We start from the raw sequence: 22,364 nt of genomic DNA on the forward strand, positions 1-22,364 counted from the left end.
ACACACACCAAACCAAACCAGTGCTGAAACAGAGCCTGCCTTGTTGATTGAGAGCTGGCAGAGCTGCCTCTGTTTATGTATATTTGTGTTTGTAAAGGTTAGCACGAGCTGAACTTCCAGAAAACTTCCAGCGTTTGGACACGTGCATGAGCGGAGACGTTCAAACTCTATCTGTGGTTTTGGCTGAGCTCCACGTGTGCAGGCGACGCTAATTATTATTTTTAGCAAAACAAGCTTTTTTTTTTTTTAAATAAAGAGGTTTTTGCATTCAGCCCTCGCCTCGTTTCTCCCTCTCACTTTCTATAGACGAGACAGAGGTTTTAATTTGCAGCGTGTGAAGAGAAAGCTGTAAATCTGCTGGATTGGCTCCAGACATAATGACTCGACAGCAGGAGCTGCAGTCGGTCATGGGGGCTGCCCACCTTCAAGCTGCAAATACAGCAGAGGATAAAGTGTGATCAGACACTAAACTAACTGAAATAAAACCTTTTAATGAACCTTTTTTTGTGCAGTCTGAGATCTTCTACAACTCGAACGCTTAAAAACAAACATCCATTCGTCCATTTTCTTCCGGTTATCTGGGATAATGTCACAGTGGCGACGGGTTTAGCAGGGCGTCGTCGTCCTTCTACCCAGCAACACGTTCCAGCTCCTTCTGGGGGATCCTGAGGCATTCCCAGGCTACATGGGCGATATACTCCCTCCAGCAGTTCTTCCTCCCAGTTGGAAAGCATCCAAAGGAAGGCGCCCAAAAGGCATCCTAATCCGATGTTGAACCACTTCAGCTGGCAAAGAACTAGCGAGCTCTCTCTGGAAGTCCAAGCTCCTCAACTTTATCTCTAAGGCTGAGCCCGGCCACCCTGCGGAGGAAGCTCATTTGAGGCGCTTGTATCCGCGATCTCATCCTTTTGATCACTACCCAAAGCTCATGACTATAGGTCAGGGTTGGAACATAGATGGGGTCGGGCGATCCAGGGTTGGGTTTAGCTTCTCCACAGCAGCACATCCCAGCTCCTCCTGGGGGATCACAAGGTGTTCCCAGGGTAGATGAGCGACATAGTCCCTCCAGCGGGTTCTGGGTCTCCTTCCATTTGGAGTTGGTGCCTGAAACACCTCAGAGGGAACCACCTTGATCCACCTCGGTTGGCTCCATTCGACGCAAAAGAACAGCGAGCTCTCTCTGGATCTCCAAGCTCCTTACCCTATGTCTAAGGCTGAGCCCGGCCACCCAACACAGGAAAATAATTTCACTTGTATCCGCAAAATCCCAAAGCTCATGACCAGAGGTGATGGTTGGAACGTAGATGGACTGGCTTCACCTTCATGTTCAACATCTGCAGTACTGCAGACGCTGCACCAACCCGCCGATTCATCTCACGCTTCATTGTCCCATCACCCGTGAACAACACCGAGATACTTGATCCACTGTTTTCCGGCAGAGAACCATGAACCTCAGACTTGGAGGTGCTGACTCTCATCCTGGCTGCAAATCACCCCAGTGAGTGCTGAAGGTCAGCGGTCCAATGAAGCAGAACAGAACCACATCATCTGCAAAAAAGCAGAGATGCAATCCTGGACACCCTCCTCGTCCCCGGTGCGTCTTGAGATCCCGACCATGAATCTCACGGCATTGAGGACAAACACTAAGAACATATTAGAGTTTATATCACGACTCTATATAAAGAAACCGTTTCTCTTAGCTTTTTTAATTTCTCCGCACATAAGCTGCCCTTCAGACTGCATCTGATTAGTCTGATTACAAGGTGCTTTATAATCCAATTCTCCAAACACCTCCTGGTTTTCTTCAAAAGATGATATCAAGTGATTTTTTAATTTCCATTCAGGAAGTCGGGGATATTAATGCAATCTTTTCATCGCATGGCGATTATCAGCATGTTGTTTGAATGTGATGTCTTTGGGTAATGAGCGGCCGTCTGCAGCTTTAATGTAAAAATATTGATATCGGCCGTCAAAAAGTCAAACTTCAAACCCTGTTTCAAATCATATGTATCACTGAAGTTGGTTGATATGCAGCGTTAGTGCCGGTGTGAGTGACAGGTAGTGAGTTTTACATTATTGATAGCATCATTAGGAAGTTATTGTCCCTTAATGTGAGTGTAGGAAAATCATTAGACGACTGCTGATTAGCAGGAAACATCATTCAGCATTCAGATCAGTATCACTGCCAAAAGATACTTTGTTTTTAAGTTTACTAAAGTCCGATTCAGACTGAATTCATTTCTCTCGAGGAGGTGAGGTGACTTTAACATCTCCTGTCAGATCGTGTATGTGGGCTGCAATTACCTGCTAATCTAATATGTGTGTACCTTGGCTTGGTTAAACATTATTTTACTGAACCGAGACCAAGTCATGAGTGTATCGAAGCAGAGATGAGACCAAGACTTTACTGAGTCAAGACCAAGGCAGGATAAGACTGTCTTAAGACCGAAACCAGACAGCATATGCCCTACTTAGTCAAGCCAAATCTCTTTGGGAGTCCGTCTCAGCGAGAGTCGCGTTGCTGTGTGTTTTTCTGCTTGTGGTTTAAGTAGCCAAACTTTATCACAGAAGATTTGGCGAACATCTTCTCCCAGACGGTCAGACAGCTTCTCCTCCCGCCTGCCACGTTCACACTAAATAAACCAGACAACGCACAGGCAATTTAGTAGTGAGATACCTGAAGTTCTGGTCTTAAAATAAAATCTTCTTTGTCTGAGAGCGAGACGAGGCCGAGGGAGTACAAATGTGGTCGATCCTGAGACCAAGAGTGAGACCTTCAAAAGACCGTGCTCAAGTCTTGCAACACTGATGAAAGCATCTTTTTTCTGATTTCTAAGTGGATTAATGGACTTTGCAATCAGAGATGATGACGTCCTCTGCATGTTTCATGTCTTTGTGTTCAGATTCGACTGAAACAGGATGACATGTTTCTTTATTATCATGTTACTGTTTATTTTGACTCACTTGACACCATCCTGCTGCCTCAATGTGGATTAATCCACCGCTGAAAATAGTCCCCAAAGACGTATTTCCTCCTGTTTGTTTGATGAAAAGCAGAGTATCCTTTTAAAAAATGAAACTATGTGATCTGTTTTTAAAGATTTAGATCTGTGAAGTAGTCTTGTTCTTCTTTGTTGGAGTACAAACACGTAGCATAACACCTTATCATATATACTACATCACAGTACGTCCAAACCGTGGGGAGTCGTGTTTTTATGATCTATAACTCTTTACATACGGCGACGGAACAGGAACACCTGTCAGGTTTTTTTGATCTGCGGCTGATCTTTTCATGTTCACTTTAAAACATCAATCATGACATCTTACAGACTTCAAAATGAGTCGCTGCGAGCTGTCAACCCCGCTCCTGACAGTTACTCCCATGTGAGCCGAGCGTTACACCAAAACAGGATGAGGCGCGCCGAGCGAGTCCTCCTCGGCGGCGTGCGACACGAAGCACGCTTTTTAATTGCTTCGACTGGGAAACTCTGACAGGGCGAAACGGCGTGTTGGTTTTTTAAAAAGTTTGTGCTTAGGTATGAGAGATAATTAGAGCTGGAGACAGGAGGTCTGTTGGTATGCAGGAATCCATGCTCACGAGGACACACGCATGGTCTCATCAGTGTGTGTCATTGTCAGGTTAATGCGAGGTGTACCGGGAGAGGGAAAGTGGTTGTTAATCGCTCACTCCAACGTGGAGGACACAGCCACCAAATTACATTTGCATAACACAGAATTAAATCAGCGCGTGAGTTTACCGCCACCAAATGGGATCATGTTCGTTCCCTCTCTCTGTACTTCTGTCTTCACCTTAGCGGAAAACTTCCCATGCATTAATGTAAAGCCATATTTATTTAAGAAGATTGATTTCCTTCCTCGCAGGCAGTTGCTGGATTTTCAGTTCATTTCGGTGTGCTGTGAAAATAAATTTGCACTGACTCGAGACTTTAGATTGGTAATCCATCACCATGGAAGTTTCCTTGCATTTTATTTTTTGTCAGACTGATGTGCTTTGGTTTGGGTTGTATCACAGTTACAAGCCGGGGAGAGGAAAACTCACCGCAGTGGCACAGTTTGTTCAACAGCTGCTAATAAATAATAATTAAAAAGCCATCTTCATTTAAAAACACAGCACCCAGAAGACAAACTAAGAGCAAATGTTGTTTCTTGTATTAAAAATGTTGCTGTTCGATAACCATCTGGGGAAATCTCGGATATCTTAGTGTCCTTAAATGCACCATAAAGCCCTTAGATAGCAAATCTCAACAACATGTAAACATCACAGACTGTATATGAAGTTGGACAACGCGACCATTGCGTTGCCATCTCTGGAGCCTCCTAACTAAAGATTCATTAGCAGACTTTGACCGGAGGATGTTCCTTCATCATCTAAACTCTCTTATAAAGTGAAACTAACGAGGGAAAAACTTTGATTTGAGCTTTTGGGATCTTCTTTCCAATAAAACCAGCGTCAGCTCTCCAGTGGTGTTCGTTTTTCGTTAACTGGTTAATGACTGGTGGTCATTTATGAGTGCTGTTTCCTGTATTCACAGCTCATTGTGTTATCAGCCTGCGTGGCCTCACAGTCGGTCCTCTGTGTGTCTTTCAGTCCTCCGATAGTCCGTCTTTGTCCTCGGTTTTCCCCAATGCTGTTTGTTTCTGTTCGCTGTGTCACTGCCCTGCTGAGACGTTACCAAGTGGTACTATACAGAGAGAGAGAGTGTGTGTGTGTGTGTGTCTTGGCTTAATAACTGCCGACCTCTCAGACCTTCTATCATAAGACTAATCCTCTTCTCAAAGGTCACGTTATTAGAGGCTCTTATTTTGTCATTGTGTAATAAAGTCTGCTGAGAGGTTGGTGAAGTCGTTTGCATCCTCTCAGGTTTCTCAACTCCTCGTGTCGTCTAATAAATGACTTCCTGGTGTCCTTTTTCAGTCTTTCTAATTAGAGTCGTCCTCCACCGGGTCTGTCAGTCCGTCATCATGACATCATTTTATTCCTTTAGAGGTTCTCAATTCTTAATTTCAAATCAAAACAGATCTTCAAGGGTCCGAAACGATTTAAATGATAGAAGCCATGTGATGTTATTGATTTGGTATTGAATTAAATTAGTACTGGTGTGTAATAAACAACTTGATGCCCAAAAATATGCTGGTTCCAGCCTCTCCATCTGGTTCCATCCTGTAAAATGTGAATTTTTGATTCTTTTGTCCGTCATATTTGATAAAATCCTGAATATTTTGGTGGTTTGGACTGTTAGTCGGATAAAACAACACATCTGAATATGTTAACCTGGAGTTTAGGAACTTAAAATGGTATTATACTGATATTTTGTAACAGTTAATCAATAAATCAAGAAACTAATCTGACGAATTAATAATTAAATAATCTTATAACAGTGCACTGTCTTGTGCACTGTTGATCGGACAACATTTCGGACTCATCAGACCAGTTGGACGAATTGTCTCAAAACGATTAGACCTACGTTAAATGTTTTGTTGACTTGTGTACTGACATTATCTCGAATGTTTCCAACAATGTTCTAACCCGAAGAAATCCATGATCCATGGGACACATCGGTCGGCAAACGTGACTTAAACTTTAAGTCCATGAACGACCCGTCAAAGCCGATGTTGGTTGTCTTATTTAATGAAGACAACAACTACATTGGAGTTACACTAGTTCACAACATCATCACGTTTTATTATACTTTTGATGTGAGAGACTCCTAGTGGCAGAAATGATAATGTCCCTGACAGGAAATCTGGCTTATAGACAGCAGTCAATAATAAAAAATACAGAAAAATAAATATTTAATGAGCATTTCCAACATGTTTTAGACCAGACAGCTGATTGACAGATTGATAATGAAAGAACTGAACTGAATACACACCATGGATCTCCTCCTGGACCTGAAAATCTTACAAACATCTTAAATTCTGGTTCCTCTTTTGTTCGTCTCTACATTAAAATGTGTGTGCTGCCTTTGTGGACTCTGGGACTTGGTGTATTGGTGATAGATGAGGTATAGCAGTTGTGTGTGTCCTATCCTCTTTGGTCTTTTAGTTTTATGCTTACGTTGTCTCAGCCATGCTCTCCTCCAGGCCTCTTCATTACCGCCAATAAGAACTCAATTTCCCTCGGGCTGCACCAATCATAGCACTCATATCCCCTCCAGGCCCGGCCAATCAGCTTCAATGTTCCTCCGGCCCGATGTCATGAATGGCTAATGACGCCTGGCGGTGGTCATGAATGCAAATGAGACCGCATGAGGGCTTTTCTAACTCAGAGAAAATGTTAACCATAAACAAGAAAGCAATCTGCCGGTGTCAAATCTCAGAGCAAGAAAACAAAGAGGAGCTGGAGAGAAAAACAAGATATCATTGGACGTCTAAACAGTCTAATGTCTAAATGTTGAGCTCACACTAGAGTCACCACACAGACTGAAGAAGTAAGCAGTATCATGGACGTGCTAGTCCTATGAGCGATAATATTGTTGCGTTTCTGGATCATGGACATGTTGACAGTAAACAGGACAATGGGCTCACACAGAAAACAACAGGTGTCACCAGGTTGTGTTGCCTTTTATTGTTTCAGCGTTTGTCTTGTTGGTCTAGCCTTGAGTGTTTATAGTCAGTTAAAAGTTGGTATATACTAACTATATTGACGTCACTATTAGTGGAAGCATTTTGAGAGCTGTGCTCATCACAAGAAGACGCTCTGTATTGTAACTTACATTGATCACTTGCAGTAGAAAACACTGAATGAAACCGAGACACAGAATCCAAGTGAAAATCAATCAAACCAACTCTCTGCCTGTAACAATAACCCAGTTTTCCTTCCGTCTCTGAGTGATAATACCTTTGGGATGTAGAGGTATTACAACATTTATAGATCTGTATACGGTTAACACGTTTGACCCTTAAATTCAAACCACCCCGAATCTCACCTCCCCAGACATTTCCAAGGAGAAGATTTTCCGTCATTCCTTTTAAAACTATCCAAGATCTCTTGGAGAGACTGATGATGATGAGCGGGACGAAGTTTTAGACAGAATCAACTCTTGGTCCATCTTTGTCCGTCACGGTTTCATCCCACTTAAGCTTATTCATCCAATATACTGGATCAAGGTCAGTCTGTCTACAATTAAACCCAACATCGACCCTCTATGTGATAGATTAAAGCAGACCTCGGCTACATTTCTGGAAGTCTCCTGGAAGTCAATCTCTGACCCTTCCCCACTCATCGCTCTTCTTGGACTCTCACCAGAAAATATGAGCTGGAAGTCTCCTCATATACGCTGCCCGAGAGATTTAATGAGCTGCTTGCATCTTGAAAAGATTAGGCATACACGACAGGGCGAGGCAGAGAGATTTCATTTTATTTGGGACCCTTTTATTGCTCCCTTGTCCTCTCTCAGCGCCAGCGAACTCACTCCTCTACAAACTCGAGTCTAACTCGCTCTTGACGATCCCCATGAACAGAAATTAACCTCAGACCGACATCCAGAGGCTGTTCCTTCAGGGTTTGTGTGTGTTCGGTATGGCTGTTGGTGTTTTTTTAATGGGGTGATGTCTAATTCAGATGTTGCTGTCAGGGTAGTGGTGAGTCATCTTATTTCCATGAAAACAACAAGTTCTGAACTGCTTCTTCGAATTTCAAATTTCCAAAGTTTAGGATGAAATTTCGAACAAGTAAAAACAACATGGCTTGATTAGATTTACCCGTCATACTACGACATGTAAGGGTTTGTTTTCCTACAGGAAGAGGTAGAACGAACCAGCCAAGGTCCTTGAGGGACCTTCAGTAGGTTTTTTGCAAAAAAGACCTGAAGTTTAAACCTTAAACTGTTAAAAAAACACATGGATGTTGTCTCTTACAGCTTTTTGAAGATTCGTTGTGAAGCTCAGTGTGGTGGCTCTGGTCGCAATGTTGGCGGCCCTTCCTTGGCGGCCACTTTGCCAGTACAAAAATGGTCAGAGATGTAGATCGTTGGTGGACCTGACCATTTTCACATATTTAAAAGCACATAAACCAGAAATATTACCAAATCTGAGCAAGTAAACAAAGTCTGGAGAGGCAAAAAGCTTCTGAAACTGTCCTGGTGGAGTTTGAAGTCTTGTGGAAAACAGAATGTAGAGGTGCCTGGTGGGGCTTCCCAGTAAGGGTTTATCTTCCTACAGGCAGAAGTTGGAGGAACCAGTGAGGTTCTTTGAATGACCTTCAGCAAGTTTTTAGCAAAATGACCTGCAGTTTAGATCATAGACTGTATAAAACATGGATGTAGTCTCCAGGTGACCATCATCTTGGCAGTCCTCACTGCTAATACAAAAAATAGACAAAGTGGCACTGAGGTGAGCTGGATGACGCCTGGTTGCTCAAACAAACCATCTGTAACAACACCTACCTGTCAGTCAAAGCGTCTACGCTCTTAATCCTGCATAACTTTAAGCCTTAATATAATGTGAACAGGTGAGTTGTATATAAATTCACCCTCAGTACAGTTGTCATGAACGGGGAAAATAGCTACAGAGACCAAAACTGTTTTTTGTACCAGGCTGTAAACATGTTTATTTCTGCTGTGAAGTTGGACATTTGGACATGGGGACTTATGGAGACTGACTCACTTCTGGAGCCAGCCTCAGGTGGACAAGAAGCATTGGTTTCACCTCACAACCACAGAGTTTGCCGCCCACAGAGGACATTTAATATTTTGTCATGGGAACAGAGTATCTGAGAACATTTAAAATGTTTCTCTGGGTAAATCTTATAGTATTATATAATCTTAATGTCAGACAGTCAGTCAGAGAGACAAGCAGACAGACAGAACCATAGATGCAGTTTCAATTCTGGTTTGTCCCTCGGGGAGCTCGTGTGTCAGTGTTTGAACTCGGGTCCGCAGGTGAGGATGTAAAGACAGACAGAGAAAGAAGGCCGATAGACATGTAGGCAGAGAGAGAGAGAGGGAGAGGGAGAGACAATGTGAATTACAAAGAGAAGTTAGAAAGAGAAAAGCTTAGAGAGGTTACAGAGAGAAAGAAAATCAGTCAGGCTTTATTCCCCTGGCTGGAGCTCCAGCAGACATTCCTGGATTTAGTTTCACTCCAAACTTTTTAGCAGAGGGGTCAGTGCTCGAGACTTTTACAAAGTATGCACTCAGGATTTTAATGAGCCACAGATTGCTCTTCTCCCTCCTGTGTAATGTGTGTGTGTCCCCCCTGTGTGTGTTTAGACTGGACTCTTTTTCCATCACATTTGCATTTTATCCCCGTCGTTGGTTAAGTTTTTGTACCGCAAACGTCTCGCTGGTCGGTGCCAGGCTAATCTCACGAACGCAGACTTTCTAGTGAATTCCAGAAATTCTCTGAACCGAAACCAAGACATGCCAGACTTTAATGACATGTACAGGCGGGATATAGATGGAAAAATACCTGAATAAATGAGCTCCGGTGCTTCTGTACAGGTGTACACAAAGATATTTAGCTTATTATGTTAAGGAACAAGCAGCAAAGCTTCACATTAGGAGCTGAAATCAGAGGATGGTTTGTATTTTTGCTTCAGATGACGACATGTAGCAGCTCTATGGAGCATTGTAGCCTCCTTTAGCTTATTGTTTTGGTTTTACTTTACCTTTTTACCACTCTTCTCAACATAGCTTTCAATGAAAAGGCTCTAAAAACCGATTATACACTATGTGCACATCACCAAACAGCAGCCAGACACAGTAAAAGACTAAATGGTGAACATATTGGAGCATTTAGTAGCTAAAAAGACCAAGATTTGCCTGGTGGAGACCAAAAATGGAGCAAAAAGAGAAAAATGTTTGACTGACATTCATCAGTTGACGCAAACACAACTCTAAATTAATGCTAGTGTTGTTACATTGACTTCTTTACTTTACATTTTATCCTAAAAGGTGTACTCAAACTTTTCTTATGCAGTACTTCAAAATTCATCAAAATACGTTGACGGAACAGCTCGGCGTGAGTTTCTGCTGCCCCAAAGTTGCCAAAAAAATTATATGAATCCAGGTTTAAGTGCAGCAAGATACTGTCGCGTCATAGTCTGTGCCATAACCAAATTTTCACCAGGCTTACGTGATACCTTTATGTCCAAACACTTAGCATGTTCAACACGTTTTGAAGACTTCTCCGTAATCCTCGTAGCCACGCCATTTCACAAAGAATGCTGCAAATCGTCAAACAAATCGGTAGAGCGTCATTAACCATTACAAAAACCTTCTATTATAGGTAATATATTTATATTAAAGGGTGCATAGAGACTTAGTTTGCTTACATTTATTGATGTTCTAACATTAAACCTCAAACTAGCCCTAAAGGGGCATGCAGAACAGACACCACTGACACACAGCTTATTCCTGGGCTGACACCAGTCAGGCTCAAAGCGACAAACCAGGAGGATGAAAAGAAAGAAAATAAAGGCTGAGAGGAAAAAGAAAGATGCCTGACGGAGCGCAAGATAGATCCCATGTGGAATCTAAAGATGATTTTCCTTTGATGTGGCAGATGCACACATCCATAACAGGCCCTGTGAGGGAGAAAGAGACAGAGAAGGTGAACATACCTGCTGTCTTTATGCCTGATTCTTTCACTGTGGTGTAGGAGGATGAGAAAGATAAAATTTAATGAGAGGAGACCACATCACAGGGACACAGTTACTGGGTCAACATGGAGCTCAAAGCAAGAGAAGGATGTTGTTTCTTTTTTTTTCTTTTTGACCAACAAGCAGCAGATTTTAAATGCTTATTGCTGAATTAGACACTGCGAGGAAGGAACTGATGTATAATTCACCGTTTAACTCTTTGCTTGTCGTAGAGCGTCTGGTGGCATGCATACACGGTAAATCTCTCAAATTACCAACATCATGCACTCATATTTCAGTGTTCAATAAATATTAATGAACTGACAATCAGCTATAACATCCGGTGTGCTGGTTAGGTAGAGTTTTGCTTACGATAACTAACTTAAGATGTGACTGTTTCCATAGATGAGCCTAGCACGTAGCATATCTAAGTAAGTAAAGACAAAGTTGACTTAGGAAAGGTCAATTGACTGAATAAATCAACCTTTGGGAAGCGCTTGCTTCGTGTCTGTGCATTCAAAAGTCTGTATGTGTGTTGATAATTATTTCTCCATTGTAAAACTCTTGCCATGTAGCCATTAAGACCATCCTGACTCTTGATATCAGCGGATAGGTAATTTAGGCAAGCAGGTGGTTAGAGAGATAAGTCTTTGCACACTAATAAATCCCTTTACAATGAAGCAAACTGAAGTCAATTCAATTTGCGGCGAGTAAAAGCAAAAAGGGTTGTAGGGGGGGAAGGTCAATTGACCACCGATCAGAACAAATCTGACAGCTGCAGTAAAAAGCAGCAACTGTCCAGAAAAATGATAACGGAGCATAAATTAACGCACGATGAACGATAACGGGAAGAAATGTTTGGTTAAATTTAGAGCGAACCGTCCAAGAATGACCCGAGGAACACTGTAAAGATTAGAGTGGAGGAATGTTTGTGCAGTTATTGCAACGAGCGTGATGTTACTGCACACTGGAGCCTTGTTTTACAGCCACAGGCCGGAGCTATAATTAAACACACCCATCCAGACTAATGGAAGGAGAAACTCAGTATGTCAGACAACTAATTGCAACACTCAGTCTCTCTTTTCACACACACACACATACACACTTTCTTCTTTTGTCTTTGCTAATCTAATCTGGCTCAGCAACTCTCACTTTTTAGGCTGTTACCTCCACCACCTCCTCCTCCGGTAAAGGATGTTCGGGGTTTAATGAGAAGCTCCTCATTATTGCCTCTCTCTTTTCTCTCTCTGCTCTCAGTGCTCATTCATTCTCTCCTTGAGTTTGTGCTGAGCCCCACAGTACAATGTCAGAGTGTTGTTTAGAGGACAAGCGCTAACTGTCTCTGAAGTCAAGTTCAGCGGGTTTATTGTCGGGACTGTTTGTCAGAGGCAGTTTAAAGCTTTAACATCATCACGGATGAATATGTCGAGCGACCCAGAGTCCAACGTGACGTATTCAAATGTCCAAACAACACTCCAAAACTCCACATTTCTGCTTGATTAATGACTTTTAACGATTATAGTTGCTAATAAATTTGCTGATGATGAACTAATCTATCATTTCACAACTTTTCAAATATTAGTCAATTAATCATTCAGTTCATATTTTAAAGTCATTTATCAAACAAAACTATTAAATATTTGCCGGTGCCACCTTAAATATAGTTACAACAGGCTACAGTGCACGGTACTATGATGAGCTCTAGCTAACGTATATATATTGTGTTGTCACGTGATCAAATAATGTCTTCACGTTCGACAACCTTAACATATGTGTTACTTATATATCTGTATTACAAAGATACCAAGCAAAATCAGAAATTGGTTGGTTGATTTGTTGGTTGGTTGATTTGTTGATTGGTTGGTTGATTTGTTGGTTGGTTGGTTGATTTGTTAATTGATTGGTTGGTTGATTTGTTGATTGATTGGTTGGTTGGTTGATTTGTTGGTTGGTTGGTTGGTTGGTTGGTTGGTTGGTTGGTTGATTTGTTAATTGATTGGTTGGTTGATTTGTTGATTGATTGGTTGGTTGGTTGATTTATTGGTTGGTTGGTTGGTTGATTTGTTGGTTGGTTGATTTGTTGATTGGTTGGTTGGTTGGTTGATTGGTTGGTTGGTTGGTTGATTTGTTAATTGATTGGTTGATTTGTTAATTGATTGGTTGGTTGATTTGTTAATTGATTGGTTGGTTGATTTGTTGATTGATTGGTTGGTTGGTTGATTTGTTGGTTGGTTGGTTGGTTGGTTGGTTGATTTGATAATTGATTGGTGGGCTGGTTGTTTTGTTAATTGATTGGTTGGTTGACTGGTCGATAACTTTTATCCCAGAGGTAAACTGGTTTGCACAGTGAGCACGAGAACTGAATTACACTATCAAAAAATTGACAGTAAAAACAATCAAAGACTCCCAAAACCTGTGAAATCTTTCGGTCTTGGAGGTTCAACATAACAACATTTGGCTCTGGGAAATTGTGACGACCATTCTGACCTTTAATTATTTGAAAAAATAATGAAGATTAATCAATAATAAAATTAATTCATTAAGCTCTTCACTGTTTGAAATGTCCAAAAAAATCAACTAATATTTTAAACTTTTCTGTCTTTTCTCTGTTCCCAGACATGATGGAGCGGTGGTGGGCGTGGCAGTTTGCCCTGATCGCCCTGGTAACCGTGTACCTCAGCCCCTCTCTGGGTAAAAACATGGAGTTCCTCTCCGACACGCTGATCAACAATGTGGTGTCCGACCCTCGTACGGGCCGGCTGTACGTCGGCGCCGTCAACTTCCTCTACCAGCTGAAGCCTGACCTTGAGGTCGAGTCCCGCATTGAGACGGGCCCCAAACGGGACAACCGTCACTGCACGCCGCCCGTCACGGACGCCTGCGAGGAGGCTGTGGACACTGACAACCACAACAAGCTGCTGCTGGTCCAGGGTGCCAAGGACGTCCTGGTGGTGTGCGGCAGCGTCTTCAGAGGCATTTGCTCTCTGAGGAACCTGAGCAACGTGGATCAGCTGCTGTACTTCAGCGACACCAAAGGAGAGAAGTCGTACGTGGCGAGCGCCGAGGAGAGCGTCTCCGTGGTGGGAGTGATGTCGTACTTCACCAAGGACAGAGACAACTTCACCGTGTTCCTGGTGAGGAAAAACACGCACAGCATAGAGAATCCGGGTCGAATTTCAAAATAAAACACCTGTGCAATCTTCAGATCATAAAAACAATTTAACAAGTAGCATATTTACATGTTTAGAAGCACATAAACCAGATCTGAGGAAGCTAACCAAGTCTGGAGGGCAAAATACTCCTGGTGGAGTTCCCCAGTAAGGGTTTATCTTCATACAGGCAGAGGTTGGAGGAACTAGTTTGTTTATTGCTGCTGTGAAGTTGGACATTTGAACATGGGGACCAGCCTCAAGTCATGTTTGCAGTGGAAGTTGTCTCTCAGTTTGAAGTTGAGCTCCTTGTCAAAGTCACAGGACTTTCTAGCATTTTAATATTTTCTTCCCAACGTTGTGAGTTCTATACAGCTGAGATTTCATTGCTAAGGTCGAATGATTAAATGTGTATGCTGTGTGGCAGAGCGAGGACTTTGTGTTATTGTTCTGGAGTTTTAATATTTCTGCTCTCGAGTCAAATCAAGTCTTCAGGGAGTCGAGTCGAAACACATTTAAGACACACACATAAACAGAGACTTAAACTTCCGTCGTCTCATGGGGCGGTCGGTGGCGTAGTGGGTTAAGCGGCCGCCTCGTGTGATGTTTCCAACAATGTTCTAACCCAAAGAAATCCATGATCATGGGACACATCGGTCGGCAAACGTGACTTAAACTTTAACACATTTACATCGTCCATGAACGTCCCGTCAAAGCCGATGTGGTTGACAACAATAAACTACATTGGATTACACTAGTTCACAACATCATCACGTTTTATTTACGTCTGATGTGAGAGACTCTAGTGGCAGAAAGGATAATGTCCCTGACAGGAAATCTGGCTATAGACAGCAGTCATAATAAAAAATACAGAAAAATAAATATGTTAATGTTTTAGACCAGACAGCTGATTGACCAGATGATAATGAAAAACTGAACTGAATACACACCATGGATCTCCTCCTGGACCTGAAAATCTTACAAACATCTTAAATCTGGTTCCTCTTTTGTCGTCTCTACATTAAAATGTGTGTGCTGCCTTTGTGGACTCTGGGACTTTGGGTAGGGTGATAGATGAGGTATAGAAGCAGTTGTGTGTGTCCTATCCTCTTTGGTCTTTTAGTTTTATGCTTACGTTGTCTCAGCCATGCCTCTCCTCCAGGCCTCTTCATTACCGCCAATAAGAACAATTTCCCCTCGGGCTGCACCAATCATAGCACTCATATCCCCTCCAGGCCCGGCCAATCAGCTTCAATGTTCCTCCGGCCCGATGTCATGAATGGCTAATGACGCCGGGCGGTGGTCAGATGCAATGAAGAGACCGCAGGAGGCTTTTCTAACTCAGAGAAAATGTTAACCAAAACAAGAAAGCAATCTGGCGCGGTGTCAAATCTCAGAGCAAGAAAACAAAGAGGAGCTGGAGAGAAAAAAAAAGATATCATTGGACTCTAAACAGTCTAATGTCTAAATGTTGAGCTCACACTAGAGTCACCCAACAGACTGAAGAAGTAAGCAGTATCATGGACGTGCTAGTCCTATGAGCGATAAAATGTTTGCGTTTTTCGGATCATGGACATGTTGAACAGTAAACAGGACAATGGGCTCACACAAAAACAACAGGTGTCACCAGGTTGTGTTGCCTTTTATTGTTTCAGCGTTGTCTTGTTGGTCTAGCCTTGAGTGTTTATAGTCAGTTAAAGTTGGTATAAACAACTATATTACGTCACTATTAGTTAAGCATTTTGAGAGCTGTGCTCATCACAAGAAGACGCTCTGTATTGTAACTACATTGATCACTGCAGTAGAAACACTGAATGAACCGAGACACAGAATCCAAGTGAAAATCAATCAACCAACTCTCTGCCTGAACAATAACCCAGTTTTCCTCCGTCTCTGAGTGATAATACCTTTGGGTGTAGAGGTATTACAAAATTTATAGATCTGTATACGGTTAACACGTTTGACCTTAAATTCAAACCCCCCGAATCTCACCCTCCCAGACTTTCCAAGGAGAAATTTCCGTCATTCCTTTTAAAACTATCCAAATCTCTTGGAGAGACTGATGATGATGAGGGGACGAAGTTTTAGACAGAATCAACTCTTGGTCCATCTTTTCCGTCACGTTTTCAATCCCACTTAAGCTTATCATCCATAACTGGACAAGGTCAGTCGTCACAATTAAACCCAACATCGACCCTCTATGTGATAGATTAAAGCAGACCTCGGCTACATTTCTGGAAGTCCCTGGAAGTCAATCTCTGACCCTTCCCCACTCATCGCTCTTCGTGGACTCTCACCAGAAAAATGAGCTGGAATCTCCTCATATACGTGCCCAGAGATTTATGAGCTGCTTGCATCTTGAAAAGATTAGGCATACACAACAGGGCGAGGCAGAGAGATTTCATTTATTTGGGACCCTTTTATTGCTCCCTGTCCTCTCTCCAGCCCAGCGAACTCCTCCTCTACACTAACCCCCTCTAGACGATCCCATGAACAGAAACTAACCTCAGACCGACATCCAGAGGCTGTTCCTTCAGGGTTTGTGTGTGTTCGGTATGGCTGTTGGTGTTTTTTTAATGGGGTGAGTCTAATTCATGTTGCTGTCAGGGTAGTGGTGGAGTCATCTTATTTCCATGAAAACAACAAGTCTGAACTGCTTCTTCGCTTCTCGAATTTCAAATTTCCAAAGTTAGGATGAAATTTCGAACAAGTAAAAACACATGGCTTGATTAGATTTACCCGTCATACTACGACATGTAAGGGTTTGTTTTCTACAGGCAGAGGTAGAACGAACCAGCCAAGGTCCTTAGGGACCTTCAGCAAGTTTTTTGCAAAAAAGACCTGAAGTTTAAACTAAACTGTTAAAAAAAAACCATGGATGTTGTCCTCTACACGCTTTTTGAGAGTTGTTGTGAAGCTCAGTGTGGTGGCTCTGGTCGCAATGTTGGCGGCCCTTCCTTGGCGGCTACTTTGCCAGTACAAAAAATGGTCAGAGATGTAGATCGTTGGTGGACTGACCATTTCACAATTTAAAAGCACATAAACAGAAATATACAAATCTGAGCAAGTAAACAAAGTCTGGAGAGGCAAAAAGCTTCTGAAACTGTCCTGTGGAGTTTGAAGTCTGTAGAGATGTAGAGGTGCCTGGTGGGGCTTCCCAGTAAGGGTTTACTTCCTACAGGCAGAAGTTGGAGGAACCAGTGAGGTTCTTTGAAGGACCGCGAAAAGGACCTGCAGTTTAGATCATAGACTGTATAAAACATGGATGTAGTCTCCAGGTGACCATCACTTGGCAGTCCTCACTGCTAATCCAAAAAATAGAACAAAGTGGCACTGAGGTGAGCTGGATGACGCCTGGTTGCTCAACAAACCATCTGTAACAACACCACCTGTCAGTCAAAGCGTCCACGCTCTTAATCCTGCATAACTTTAAGCCTTAATAATGTGAACAGGTGAGTTGTATATAATTCACCCTCAGTACAGTTGTCATGAACGGGGAAATTAGCTACAGAGACCAAAACGTTTTTTGTACCAGGCTGTAAACATGTTTATTTCTGCTGGTGAAGTTGGACTTTGGACATGGGGACTTATGGAGACTACTCACTTCTGGAGCCAGCCTCAGGTGGACAACAAGCATGGTTTCCCTACAACCACAGAGTTTGCCGCCCACAGAGGACATTTAATATTTGTCATGGGAACAGAGTATCTGAGAACATTTAAATATTCTCTGGGTAATCTTATAGTATTATATAATCTTATGTCAGACCAGTCAGTCAGAGAGACAAGCAGACAGACAGAACCAAGATGCAGTTTCAATTCTGGTTTGTCCCTCGGGGGAGCTCGTGTGTCAGTGTTTGAACTCGGGTCCGCAGGTGAGGATGTAAAGACAGACAGAGAAAGAAGGCCGATAGACATGTAGGCAGAGAGAGAGAGGGAGAGGGAGAGACAATGTGAATTACAAAGAGAAGTTAGAAAGAGAAAGCTTAGAGAGGTACAGAGAGAAAGAAAATCAGTCAGGCTTTATTCCCTGGCTGGAGCTCCAGCAGCCATTCCTGATTTAGTTTCACTCCAAACTTTTTAGCAGAGGGGTCAGTGCTCGAGACTTTTACAAAGTATGCACTCAGGATTTTAATGAGCCACAGATTGCTCTTCTCCCTCCTGTGTAATGTGTGTGTGTCCCCCCTGTGTGTGTTTAGACTGGACTCTTTTTCCATCACATTTGCATTTTATCCCCGTCTTGGTTAAGTTTTTGTACCGCAAACGTCTCGCTGGTCGGTGCCAGGCTAATCTCACGAACGCAGACTTTCTAGTGAATTCCAGAAATTCTCTGAACCGAAACCAAGACATGCCAGACTTTAATGACATGTACAGGCGGGATAAGATGGAAAAATACCTGAATAAATGAGCTCGGTGCTTCTGTACAGGTGTACACAAAGATATTTAGCTTATTATGTTAAGGAACAAGCGGCAAAGCTTCACATTAGGAGCTGAAATCAGAGGATGGTTTGTATTTTTGCTTCAGATGACGACATGTAGCAGCTCTATGGAGCATTGTAGCCTCCTTTAGCTATTGTTTTGGTTTTACTTTACCTTTTTACCACTCTTCTCAACATAGCTTTCAATGAAAAGGCTCTAAAAACCATTATGCACTATGTGCACACACCAAACGCAGCCAGACACAGTAAAGACTAAATGGTGAACATATTGGAGCATTTAGCCGCTAAAAAGCCAAGATTGCCTGGTGGAGACCAAAAATGAGCAAAAAGAGAAAATGTTTGACTGACATTCATCAGTTGACGCAAACAAAACCTAAATAATGCTAGTGTGTTACATTGACTTCTTTACTTTCATTTTATCCTAAAAGGTGTACTCAAACTTTTCTTATGCAGTACTTCAAATTCATCAAAATACGTTGACCGAACAGCTCGGCGTGAGTTTCTGCTGCCCAAAGTGCCAAAAAAATTATATGAATCCAGGTTTAAGTGCAGCGAGATACTGTCGCGTCATAGTTGTGCCATAACCAAATTTTCACCAGGCTTACTGATACCTTACGTCCAAACACTTAGCATGTTCAACACGTTTTGAAGACTTCTCCGTAATCCTCGTACCACGCCATTTCACAAAGAATGTCGCAAATCGTCAACAGTCGGTAGAGCGTCATTAACCATTACAAAAACCTTCTATTATAGGTAATATATTTATATTAAAGGGTGCATAGAGACTTAGTTTGCTTACATTATTGATGTTCTAACATTAAACTCAAACTACCCTAAAGGTTCATGCAGAACAGAACACCCTGACACACAGCTTTTCCTGGGCTGACACCAGTCAGGCTCAAAGCGACAACCGGAGGATAAAGAAAGAATAAGGCTGAGAGGAAAAAGAAAGATGCCTGACGGAGCGCAGATAGATCCCATGTGGAATCTAAAGATGATTTTCCTTGATGTGGCAGATGCACACATCCATAACAGGCCCTGTGAGGGAGAAGAGACAGAGAAGGTGAACATACCTGCTGTCTTTATGCCTGATTCTTTACATGTGGTGTAGGAGGATGAGAAAGATAAAATTTAATGAGAGGACCCAATCACAGGGACACAGTTACTGGGTCAACATGGAGCTCAAAGCAAGAGAAGGATGTTTGTTTCTTTTTTTCTTTTTGACCAACAAGCAGCAGATTTTAAATGCTTATTGCTGAATTAGACACTGCGAGGAAGGAACGGATGTATAATTCACCTTTAACTCTTTGCTTGTCGTAGAGCGTCTGGTGGCATGCATACACGGTAAATCTCTCAAATTACCAACATCATGCACCATATCAGTGTTCAATAAATATTAATGAACTGACAATCAGCTATAACATCCGTTGTGCTGGTTAGGTAGAGTTTTGCTTACGATAACTCCTTAAGATGTGACTATTCCATAGAGAGCCTAGCACGTAGCATATCTAAGTAAGTAAAGACAAAGTTTGACTTAGGAAAGGTCAATTGACTGAATAAATCAACCTTTGGGAAACGCTTCTTGTGTCTGTGCTTAAAAATCTGTATGTGTGTTGATAATTATTTCTCCATTGTAAAACTCTGCCATGTAGCCATTAAGACCCCTGACTCTTGATATCAGCGGATAGGTAATTTAGGCAAGCAGGTGGTAGAGAGATAGTCTTTGCACACTAATAAATCCCTTTTGCAAGAAGCAAACTGAAGTCAATTCAATTTGCGGCGAGTAAAAGCAAAAAGGGGTGTAGGGGGGGGAAGGTCAATTGACCACGATCAGAACAATCTGCAGCTGCTGTAAAAACGCAACTGTCCAGAAAAATGATACGGAGCATAAATTAACGCACGATGAACGATAGGGGGAAGAAATGTTTGGTTAAATTTAGAGCGAACCGTCCAAGAATGACCCGAGGAAAACTGTAAAGATTAGAGTGGAGGAATGTTTGTGCAGTTATTGCAGCGAGCGTGATGTTACTGCACACTGGAGCCTTGTTTTACAGCCACAGGCCGGAGCTATAATAAACACACCCATCCAGACTAATGGAAGGAGAAACTCAGTATGTCAGACAACTAATTGCAACACTCAGTCTCTCTTTCACACACACACACATACACACTTTCTTCTTTTGTCTTTGCTAATCTAATCTGGCTCAGCAACCTCACTTTTAGGCTGTTACCTCCACCACCTCCTCCTCCGGTAAAGGATGTTCGGGGTTTAATGAGAAGCTCCTCATTATTGCCTCTCTTTTTTCTCTCTCTGCTCTCAGTGCTCATTCATTCTCTCCTTGAGTTTGTGCTGAGCCCCACAGTACAAGTCAGAGTGTTGTTTGGAGGACGAAGCGCTAACTGTCTCGAGAGTCAAGTTCAGCGGGTTTATTGTCGGGACTGTTTGTCAGAGGCAGTTTAAAGCTTTGACATCATCACGGATGAATATGTCGAGCGACCCAGAGTCCAACGTGACGTATTCAAATGTCCAAACAACACTCCAAAACTCCAATTTCGCTTGATTAATGACTTTTAACGATTATATTGGCTAATAAATTTGCTGATGATGAACTAATCTATCATTTCACAACTTTTCAAATATTAGTCAATTAATCATTCAGTTCATATTTTAAAGTCATATCAAACAAACTATTAAATATTTGCCGGTGCCACCTTAAATTAGTTACAACAGGCTACAGTGCACGGTACTATGATGAGCTCTACGAACGTATATATATTGTCACGTTGATCATATAGTGTCTTCACGTCGACAACCTTAACAATGTGTTACTTAAATCTGTATTACAAAGATACCAAAGAAATCAGAAATTGGTTGGTTGATTTGTTGTTGGTTGGTGTGGTTGGTTGGTTGGTTGGTTGATTGATTGTTGGTTGGTTGGTTTGGTTGATTGTTATTGATTGGTGGTTGATTGTTGGTGGTTGGTTGGTTGTTGATTTGTTAATTGATTGGTGGCTGGTTGTTTGTTAATTGATTGGTTGGTTGACTGGTCGATAACTTTTATCCCAGAGGTAAACTGGTTTGCACAGTACATGAGAACTGAAACATACACTATAAAAAATTGACAGTAAAAACAACAAGACTCCCAAAACCTGTGAAATCTTTCGGTCTTGGAGGTTCAACATAACAAATTTGCTCGGGAAGTTGTGACGACCATTCGACCTTTAATTATTTGAAAAAATAATAGATTAATCAATAATAAAAATAATTCATTAAGCTCTTCACTGTTTGAAATGTCCAAAAAAATCAACTAATATTTTAAACTTTTCTGTCTTTTCTCTGTTCCCAGACATGATGGAGCGGTGGTGGGCGTGGCAGTTTGCCCTGATCGCCCTGGTAACGTGACCTCAGCCCCTCTCTGGGTAAAAACATGGAGTTCCCTCTGACACGCTGATCAACAATGGGTGTCCGACCCCGTACGGGCCGGCTGTACGTCGGCGCCGTCAACTTCCTCTACCAGCTGAAGCCTGACCTTGAGGTCGAGTCCCGCATGGAGACGGGCCCACAACGGGACAACCGTCACTGCACGCGCCCGTCACGGACGCCTGCGAGGAGGCTGTGGACACTGACAACCACAACAAGCTGTGCTGGTCCAGGGTGCCAAGGAGTCCTGGTGGTGTGCGGCAGCGTCTTCAGAGGCATTTGCTCTCTGAGGAACCTGAGCAACGTGATCAGCTGCTGTACTCAGCGACACCAAAGGAGAGAAGTCGTACGTGGCGAGGCCGAGGAGAGCGTCTCCGTGGTGGGAGTGATGTCGTACTTCACCAGGACAGAGACAACTTCACCGTGTTCCTGGTGAGGAAAAACACCACAGCATAGAGAATCCGGTCGAATTTCAAAATAAAACACCCGTGCAAACTTCAGATCATAAAAAAATTTAACAAGTAGCATATTACATGTTTAGAAGCACATAAACCAGATCGGAGGAAACAAGTCTGGAGGGCAAAGGTATCCCCAGTAAGGGTTTATCTTCATACAGGCACAGAGGTTGAAACTAGTTTGTTTATTGCTGGCTGTGAAGTTGGACATTTGAACATGGGGACCAGCCTCAAGTCATGTGCAGTGGAAGTTTTCTCAGTTTGAAGTGAGCTCTTTGTCAAAGTCACAGGACTTTTCGA

General features: G+C 42.5%; 1 protein-coding gene across 2 annotated transcripts in view; it reads left to right on the top strand.

Moving 5' to 3' along the window:
* Nucleotides 1-22,364, top strand: part of plxnb2a.1 (plexin b2a, tandem duplicate 1) — a 178,564-nt gene that overhangs the window by 115,420 nt on the left and 40,780 nt on the right. For both annotated transcript variants that reach the window (XM_019263568.2, XM_019263567.2), the window contains one exon: nucleotides 13,220-13,737. In XM_019263568.2, the coding sequence (XP_019119113.2) occupies nucleotides 13,222-13,737 (516 nt within the window). In that variant the 5' untranslated portion in view covers nucleotides 13,220-13,221. The remainder of the gene's footprint in view (nucleotides 1-13,219; nucleotides 13,738-22,364) is intronic.

The sequence above is a fragment of the Larimichthys crocea genome, chromosome XX (genome assembly GCF_000972845.2).
Source record: "Larimichthys crocea isolate SSNF chromosome XX, L_crocea_2.0, whole genome shotgun sequence".
NCBI classification, from domain to species: domain Eukaryota; kingdom Metazoa; phylum Chordata; class Actinopteri; family Sciaenidae; genus Larimichthys; species Larimichthys crocea.